The sequence below is a fragment of the Moschus berezovskii genome, chromosome 25, assembly GCF_049115385.1.
Source record: "Moschus berezovskii isolate FMDL1 chromosome 25, NW_MosBer_1.0, whole genome shotgun sequence".
In the NCBI taxonomy this organism is placed as follows: Eukaryota; Metazoa; Chordata; class Mammalia; order Artiodactyla; family Moschidae; genus Moschus; species Moschus berezovskii.
This window is the reverse complement of record NC_142484.1, coordinates 10891530-10901378: the sequence shown is the minus strand read 5'-3', so window position 1 is coordinate 10901378 and position 9849 is coordinate 10891530. Positions and strand designations below refer to the sequence as shown.

At 44.6% G+C, this 9849-nt stretch overlaps 1 protein-coding gene across 3 annotated transcripts in view; it reads right to left on the bottom strand.

The window, feature by feature from the left end:
• Window positions 1–2421: 2421 nt before the first annotated feature.
• Window positions 2422–9849, bottom strand: part of CPSF7 (cleavage and polyadenylation specific factor 7) — a 23581-nt gene continuing 16153 nt past the window's right edge. For all 3 annotated transcript variants that reach the window (XM_055415790.2, XM_055415792.2, XM_055415791.2), the window contains exons 9-10: window positions 9438–9605; window positions 2422–4401 (exon numbers count right to left, since the gene is read on the bottom strand). In XM_055415790.2, coding sequence (XP_055271765.1) covers window positions 9443–9605 — 163 coding nt within the window. In that variant the 3' untranslated portion in view covers window positions 2422–4401; window positions 9438–9442. The remainder of the gene's footprint in view (window positions 4402–9437; window positions 9606–9849) is intronic.

Sequence of the window (9849 nt, the reverse complement as noted above, 5' to 3'; positions counted from 1 at the left end):
AAAAGTAACTGGCCTTTAAGAATGTCATGCTGGTTTTTACCTGCTTATTTCCTGTGATGAGGCTCATTCTCATCCTACAAAGGTTTCCACTGTCCAAGCTTTGTCTTGTTTCCTTACTCTCTGTGTCCTTGCCTAAGAGCTGCCTTTGGGGTCTATCCAAAGACTGTATTTAGATAGGTCTAATTCAGCATGAAACAGTAACAAAAACCCCAATAGGAACTTCCCTGACATTTCAATAGCATATCCCATGAATACAATTTTCTGCTGTTTCTCACACTGCCTTTTTGCCACCTAGCCCTGCTTTGAAGAAATCACTGGTATCAAACTGGAGAACTCATTCTCCTTGACCTCCCTATTTCATTTAGAGTTTCATTGGCTATGGTTAAAGAATCTGCCTGCAATGCAGGAGACCTGAGTTCAATTCCTGGGTCAGGAAGATCCCCTGGAGAAGGAAATGGCAACACACTCCAGTATTCTTGCCTAGAGAACTCCATGGAGAGAGGAGCCTGGCAGGCTACAGTCCATGGGGTTGCCAAGAGTAGGATACAACTTAGCGACTAAACCACCACCACCCTCCCAGCAATGCAGAAAAATGAATGGGAGGTTCAGTTCTAAGAGACAGTTTATAATTCACAGGAGCTTTAGAGAGCAATTTAATCTCACCCCCGACTTGGCAGTTTTAGAGAAGAGGAAGTAACATAGCCAAGCATCAACTGGTTACTAACTTGTTAAAAACTTGTCTTACTGGCCACAGTCTGGATCAGCCCCAGTCCTCAACGGGTACCACATGAGGGTGGGAGTGAATGGCTGAAAATGGGCACAGGGTTAAAACAGGAAGTCCTCACATTTTCTCCTTGGGTACCTCAAAGCATTGCAGTTCCCACGCACGGCTCCAAAAATGCGCCTTTTTATTTAGTTTTTTTATTTTTGGCCATGCCACACTGCACGCAGGCTCTTGGTTCCCTGACCACAGACCAACCCTGTACCCCCTGCAGTGGAAGCTAGGAGCCTTAACCACTGGACCACCAGGGAAGTCCCATAAATGTTCTATTCTTGCTGCTTGTCAGAGCCAGCTGTGTGGATACAGTTAGTCATCAGAGAACATCATACAATAGAAACTGAGGCAGTGGAAGATGGAATCAGCACAGCTAGTCTTTCAGGGTTTTAACGGGTCAGGCTGTACTCACCGTAGTGTCAAGGGAAGCCACCATACACACCTGAAGAATTAACACTCTGGGACAATGGAAAAGGACAAAGGAGCAGGCGCTGGTCACATGAGCTGACAGAGGTTGCTCAGATATTCACACTCATGCCTAGAACTGCCAGGTGACTGCAGTGGCAGAGGTGCTCCAAGTCTTTCCCTTTCTATACTCCCATGGTAGCCCCTGGGAGAAGCTGCAGAATGTATTTGCTTCTCCGGTCTAACAGTCCTCACACTCTAGTCCCCACACACATAAGCCATCTGGAACATAAAAAGTAGACTTCTAGACTTTTATATAGAGTTGATGCAGCACAGGAAGGCACTTTAGCAAGCATGGCACACATCTGAGCCCACACAACTGAGATGCAGGTGACCGTGAAACTTGAGAACACTGGTTTAAGTTCTGAGAGGCACTGCGATAATTTAAGTTTGGTAACATCGTGGACCCTCCAGAGATCCCCCTTCTGCTACAGGTTACTTGTTTTATACTGCTTTTGCCTTTACTGGTCTCAGTAACACATTGTATGTCATCTGGTCATTCGTTCCTCTTTTTATTGTGTTAACTCTTCTTGTTCACCGGGCTTTTTAAAAAGTCAGCTTTCTGGAATCCCAAGGATCACCCCTCAACGATCTGCTTTCTAACCTGTACTTCCTTATATTTAGATAGCAATTCAGTCTACATAAAACGTTTCCATTTGTTATTGCTGACGCTTAAAACTTCCCAGTGTGGAAGGCAGGATAGCTATCATTTTCATCCTGCAGATGAGAGCCTGAGGTCATGCTGCTGGTCCACGGTCATAGATTTAGACAGTGGAAGGAAGCACTAGCCAGCCTATCTGATAATTCCTAGCAGAGGATTCTTCCCTTTATGAACTTGATGACATCAGAACTCAACTGTACAAGGTAGGACATTTATTCTGGGACTCTAGCTTAGGAAAGGATGACCTAGAATTAGGGTATTTAGATGGCTAAGGAAAAGCGCTAAACCTCAAGGGGCACCTCCAGAGTATTACACGAGGTCTCCTAGATGTGCCACACGCACTGCACCCCCACCGTCCAGTTCCAACTGAGAACTCTGGGATTCACTCCCCTCCCTCTACATCAGCCCGCACCCATGTCCCAGACACCTCAACAAATCTATGCAATGCGGAATCTGTGAAACAGCGCACACCCCATTTATTATTTAAAAATATTTTGTTACAAAAGGAAAAAAAATACAATGCAGTATAAAAGATTGACAGTGTCATCAAGTTTATTACACAATTTTCAACCTATCAGAAAGACAAACAAATCACCAACAACAGGGGGACGGGGCCATGGCCTTTTGGGGGTTGGGTTTCTTTCCTTTTGCTATCAGGAAATAAAACTAAAAATTGTGTCATTGAGTAAAAACAAAACAAAAAATAGGGAGAAAAAAAATTCTCCGGGTAAACGGCTTTTCTGGTATTCTATGTATATTTTCTTCACCGTAAACTGTCACCTTACTTGGTTTTCTCTACATTAAAAAGACACCCGGAGCTGCTCTTGAGGATAAGCATATCACTTAACACTTGGCTGGCTGGGCGGGGTGCCATATTCTGAAGTGGAGGCGGGGATGGGGTTGGGGGACAGGGGATAAAAAGCTACAACTGGTAGCCTCTGTCCCAAGGGAATGTGCCTCTCCAACCCTGGGGGGACTCCCTTAGTGACTGATTGAGGGCTGCGTCAGAAACGTGCAGGGAACAGAGGAAGGGTTCGGTCCAACTCAGTCTCTCCCCTCTGAGCCAGAAGGGTCTCCAGTGACCCTACATCTCACATGCCACGTCTCCTGTTAGATGTCACGTGCCCTTATAGATGCAAGCAGAAGTAGCATCCGTCACCCCACGGGTATTGCAGGACCCTGTTGCTGCTGCTTCTGTCAGCAGCAACCACATCACAATTTGGATGTTATGGGAAAAGCAATTCCATTTGCCTGTGTAGAAAATGGCCCCCAGAGTGGTGGTCCTTAGAATTCTGAGCTGAGCTCATTCAAGTCAGGCTCCACTTCTTCCTTGCTCCTTATCAGAGGCAGCAAGTACCTCCAGGCAGAGCGAGGGGAGCATTAAGTCAAAAGGTGAAAAAATACCAAATTTTTGTGACTTTACTTACTACTGCCAGGTTATCCCACAATAAGTAAAAGTATGTACCTGGAGGATGCAAGCCCATGCTCACATCGAACCTGAAAAAAGAAAAGCCTATGGAAGTAGGCCACATCCTGCCCAACTTGCCTCCTTCCCCATTCCTAGTACTTCACGAGGGTTCTTCACTGCTGAGGTCCGACATCCCCAACTCCCAGTGGCAGTACCTTCCTCTAAAACAAGGAAGCCGCCTTCTTGGGGGAAGGGCTCCACATGTGAAATGGAAAAGCCCCAGGGAAAGGGAACATCTAGTGGATGGAGCTGGTTATTGCAACAGGCAACCAAGCAAGAAGCAGCAGAGGGTGGTTGGTAATGGGCTCCACCAGAGCCCCCAGCAGACAGCAACCTCATGGGCCTTCTCTGCTTAGGAGGGGCAGGTCCACTGAGGAGGCTGGGCAGCAGGGAGTTAGAAGGGTTTGAGCCCTCCGGGAGGTTAGGGAAACAAACCGTCAATATGTAAGAGGGAAAAGCAAGAACAGGAGCTTTCTAGGAAGTAGCTTCTGTTCCCATGGTCCCTCCTCAAAGGGCTGGGAAGGTAAAGGAGTTAAACAAAGAAGTGGTATGTTAGCAAGGGGTTTGGACCCTCTTGGCCCCATCAAACCTAGTGCTGAGGGCAGGACCCTGGGCATATTTGGCACACCCAGTCACTCTCCTAGATCCCACAGGGAGGATCCATTTTCTTTGGGAAGGATTCTTCCCATCAGCCTCACTACTGAACTGCTCCTGGAGAATCAGAAACAATACGTTTCCTTGGACAAAGCACCATTCCCTATGGAGACCAGGGACCTGGACATGGTTTCTTCCTGTCTTCCGCCCTCCCAACCACATGAAGTCTTTAGGTTCTTTACCCTGACAAAAAGGAGTGGGACCAGGAGGGCTGCCAGGCAATCTTCAATCCTGTAGGGTAGAGAGTATTCCCTGGGTGTCTGGAGGGGTTAGGGGCTTGGAGGAAGGGGAAGGGGTGGAGCGGCCTCCGTCCTTTAGTCCTGATCAAGGTGAGGAGATGCAAGTCCATTAAAAAAACATTAGCTTCCAACCAGACTCCTGTAATGAGAACATCGGAAGGGAAGAAAGAAAGCACAAGTTAGAGGTTACTTTCTGATTAACAACGGCTTATAATAAATTATAGCGGCATTTTCTAAAGTTAAAACGTATGAAGTAGGGGATGCAGACAGAGTGCACATGTGGGAAAGTAAAAAACAGGAGGATTGTCTGGGAATGTCTGGCACTGTGAGTAGTGAGGGCAAGGTTGGAGGAAAATAGAGGAAAAAGGAGTACATCTTACTTTAAGGTTGGAGGGAAGAACACTGACAACAAAATGAGCAATCAAAGACTGGAAAGGGGACTTTGGCAGGAAAAGTATGGAAACCGCTGCATTTCAAGAAAAGTTGCTGTAAGGGAGCATGGTGAGTTTAAATACTATTTCAGAAAATCTACTCTGAGCAAGTTACAGCTTACCTTAAGGGAAAGGGGAAAAATCTGGAAATGGGAGGTACAGTGGTAAGAAAACAAACGTGTACATAACCAAATCCATTAACCCCCAAATACCTAAGAGGCCCTAGCAGGGAGCATGCACTTATATACAGGAAAAACTAAACTTTTCTCCTTTTAAAGAAGCATACACATAGATATACACATACAGCCAGAGATGTTCTAAGTTGTACTAAACTCAAGAGATTTTAAGTCTTCCCTCAGATGACAGCTGTGGGGGAGGGACCAAGAAGCACTCTAACACCAATCAGGAGTGATCTGGCCAGAACAGAAAGCAGAGCATGGAAATCAAAGAAAACAATCAGTAGACACCATCCAAGAAAACTAAAAGCACAGTTAAGAACTGCTCAGCAGTAAAGCACTGTTACATCACTTGCACATCTTGACCAAACTCTAGGTCCCCAGTACACAACCCTTGTTCCAATGCTGTAATAACAATCTGCAGGGGGTGGCCTGGCAATCTTACCATATAAGATAGAACTGATGGCAAAAAGGAAAAGGGGGGATGAAATCTGGGCTGAAGATTTAAACTAGTGCCCAAGCTGGCAACATGGCCTATACATAAAGGCTCAACCTTAATGTGTGCACTCACGTATCATGGAGGAGCCAAAGAAAAAATACATTTAGAAGCTACGTGATCCTTCTACACTCTGAAATGGCACTACTTCAGCTTGGGGTCCTCAGAACCTGTCATGGCCTTTGGTTTCTCTAAACAGCTACGTATGCAGGTATCTTTCTGAATTTCTATATGAGAAAATGAAAGCCCTCAGTGCCTTCTCAATTTCTTATCATATGGGTTTCCGAATCTTTGTATTAGACCAAAATCGAACAGAATGCTCAGTTTTCACTGGATCAGGAGGATAGCAGTGAAGTGAGAATAAATATACATCAAGCAGGATAATGTCTTAAAACAACTACAAAAAGTCAGCGCCACAGACTACCTAAGAATATCCTCACACTCCAAAGCATACACACACATACCACAAAAGAGATGTGATTTGGGAACTGCTCCTACAAAACGAGACTCAGAGGAAAACTAGTGCACCAAAAGTAAACTACAGTTGACCCTTGAAAACTACAGGTTTGAACTGCACTCGTCCACATATACGGAGGATTTTTTCAACAAATTCATACTACAGTATTATACAATCTGAGGTTGGTTGAAATCTGTGGATGTGAAACCACAGAAATGGAAGGGCTGATTGTAAAGTTATACTCGAATTTTCAACTACACAGAGGTTGGCTCCCCTAACCCCTACGTTGCTCAAGGGTCAATTGAATAGCACCCACTTCTTATAGAGGTTATGGCTCCATTTTGGTGGTAAAGTTTGAATAGACTGAGGCCAAAGTGGGTCAATCAGACTTTAAGTCTCAGAGATTGAGACCATCCTGAGGAAGGGTAGACAAAAAAAATGCTGTTTTTTGTTGCCTCTAAATGGAACATACCCTTTGCTCTCAGGAACACCTGTCCATACAGTATAAAAACTATTTTAATAACTAAAAGGTATTGTACAGAGCTTGGAAGTTCTTCAGTTCAGTTCAGTCGCTCAGTCGTGTCCGACTCTTTGCGACCCCATGAATCACAGCACGCCAGGCCTCCCTGTCCATCACTCCCGGAGTTCACTCAAACTCATGTCCATCGAGTCGGTGATGCCATCCAGCTATCTCATTCTCTGTCGTCCCCGTCTCCTTCCACCCCCAATCCCTCCCAGCATCAGACTCTTTTCCAGTGAGTCAACTCTTCGCATCAGGTGGCCAAAGTATTGGAGTTTCAGCTTTAGCATCAGTCCTTCCAATGAACACCCAGGACTGATTTCCTTTAGAATGGACTGGTTGGATCTCCTTGCAGTCCAAGGGACTCTCAAGAGTCTTCTCCAGCACCACAGTTCAAAAGCATCAATTCTTCGGCGATCAGCTTTCTTCACAGTCCAACTCTCACATCCATACATGACCACGGGAAAAACCATAGTCTTGACTGTAAGTTCTTAAGTGAGACTAATTATCCAGACGGAATAACCAACATATCTAAAGGATGACTAGGAAAACTGGGGAACTAGAAAAGCTATCTCAAGAGTTAATTTTCCTCATCTGTCATAGGCCTGCACCAGCCAAATGACTGTTTTCTGGGAACTACTGGGTTACAGGATTTTTCAGAGATCTCCAAATTGAACCATCCCATAATGGAAACTCCCATTTTACAGGTGGATAAAACGAAGCAAGATGACAGCTTTTAAAGTTTCAGGTTCAGATATTCAACCCTCAAAATTCAAATCATCAGTGGATCTCACAATTTCTCTATCAAAGGCTGTCAGATGAGCAAAGCCACCAGGAACAGTGACGTGCAATTACACATTCCAACCATGAAGATGAGTGTGGCCCCATGCTTCGCACACACCAAGGAACACCTCCCTGGTCACTCTTATCCTAGCTAGCTGCAAAGGACACACACGGTGGGCTGCAGGAATGGGGGAGGGTGGTGACTGACACTGAACCGACAAGCAACACTAGCAACTGTGCCCGCTCCAACATGACAGGGAAGTGCTGCTACTGCTACAGGAGGGAAGAGCTCGATCAAAAGACCCGCTCAACCCGCCCTCTGGCCCACTCCGAGACGGAACTGGGCCAAAGCTATCTGTGGGCTCCACCTCTCTTGAAGCCTGCTTTTCTGGAAGCTATATGGGCACATCTCAAAACTCAACCTATTGCAAAATCTAGAAAGAAGTATCTAGAACCTAACTGCTGACTTTCTGAGGGGTATCTTAGATTTCCATTAATATCAAGTACTCCAAGACTGTGGAATAAACGAGAACAGAGAAGGGAGGTAGGTAAAAAATGTTATTAACTTCATTTCCTCATATATCTGCTCTCTACAGAAAAAGACAGAAAGAATTCCCAACTACAACTCTGCTTAAGTTTTTTTTTTAAAAAAACAAAACATTTATTTATTTGGCTGTGTTGGGTCTCAGTAGCAGCATGCGGGATCCAGGTCCCTGTCCAGGGATGAAACCTGGGACCCCTGCATTGAGAGCACAGAGTCTCAGCCACTGGACGACCAAAGAAATCCCTCCGCTTAATGGCAATGTCAAACAACAAACTAGAGGGCAGTAACTGAATAAAACAAGACTCCTTTCTCATTAGCTTGGTAGGTTATCATTAGGCAACAGTTTGTAGTCCAGCCACTGCTTGCGAACGACAGGCACTCACAGAAGAAGGAGGGCTTCTTTTCCCTTCTTCATCCAGTCCCCCACGTATCCACCCAAAAACACGAAACAAAACTACTCCAACTCTTCACTCTCCTCAATTACCATGATTTCAGACCAACCAAACTGGCCAAAACCAAGACTTTTCCTAACGTACTTGATGTGAAACCACAAAATTGAGAAGAGACCCCAAAGTCACCTGGGTCATGCAACAGCCTTCAGAAGGAACCACAAACAGACCATCCCCACCACAGTCTAAACTACTTTTAAAGATCTCCAAAGAAACAGGCAACAATTGCTCCTGCTTGCTTATGTACCAGAAACAATCTTTGTTGGAAGTTTGGTTTCAGGTGGGATTGCCAAGCTGGTGGGATGTAACGTGGAAATTGTCTGAGAATGAAAATAATGAGCTAAGATCCCTCGATACAGCCAAGCATACCTCAACTTTTCAGTTACTTGAGTTAACATATTTAGTTCCCTGCCCCCAACCCTCCTGGCTTTTGCTTTGATTTAAAAAAAAAAAAAAATGCCGTCAATGAGTTTTTCCAAAACATATCCTGCCATGAAGTATCCGCCACAAGGTCTCGAAAGCTTTAAAGATATATGTATTTTTCAGATCTGCTTTCTCCTCTCTAACTAAAGTATCCTGATTTTCAAAATCTTTTAAATAATAGATATTAATTCTAAAAAATTATTAATGTTGCACCTTGAAAACTTATAAGTAGGCAATGCTCTTACTTTTTTCTGTCTTGGCCAATTTCCCTGATTTTTTCATTTGAAAGTTTGGTGGGGTTAAAATACAACAGTGAGGGACTTCCCTGTCAGTCCAGTGGTTAACACTTTGCACTGCCAATGCAGGGTGCACAGGTTCAAACTCTGATCAGGGAACTAAGATTCCACACCTGGCATGGCAAAAAATAAAATATAACAGTAATGGTAAGAAAAGCTATCATTTATTGAGAACTTACTATGTGACAGATACCATGCCAGCTAAATGCTCTATATGGAATTAGCTCACTGAATACTCAGCAATCCAACGAGACAGTTGTTTTTATTATTTTCACTCACAAATGAGGAAACTGAGGAACAGAAAGCAATACGGCTGGAGGAGATGGGATCTGTAACCTGCAGACGCTGTGTTCTTAGCCATTATACCATGTCAAGTGAAGGCAGTTAAAAAACAAGCAAAAATAGCTTAATCTCAGATCCATTTCAAGGTGAGACATCTCACAAACAAGCAGAAAATGTGCCCTCCTGAGTTTCTGGTTACGTAAACCGGAAGTCCTCCCATCCCCTTTACCTGCTTTAAAAGGAGGGAGAGAAACCTTTACTACCAGTGTGTGCTCTCCGTAAGAAACCATCAACAGCCAGTGACGGGCCGGGCCCCACCTTTCTCAGTGGTGCCGGTCCCGCTCTCTATCCCGGTGTCTCTCGTGCTCTCGGTTCCTTTCTTGGAAGTAATCATCGTGCCGATCTTCATTATGAAGCAGGTCCCGGTGCCTCCGGCTGCTTTCCCGGGACCGGCTTGGTGACCTCTCTCGGGACCGATGTCTTTTCCTATTACAAAGATTGTTTTCAGCCTCACTCAGAAGACCTACCCCATTCTTTCCAAGAACCTGCTGTTTTGGTGTCTCCTACTATTTGTTAAACCACTCTTCTATTACTCTGTCATGGGCCCACTGTCTGAGGATGTTAGCTCTTTAAGGACTAGTCTTTTAAAGAAAAGTAAGAACAAATTTCTTTTTTTTTAATTTTATTTTTTTGTAGGTTTTTTTTTTAATTGGTTACTAATGTTATCAGG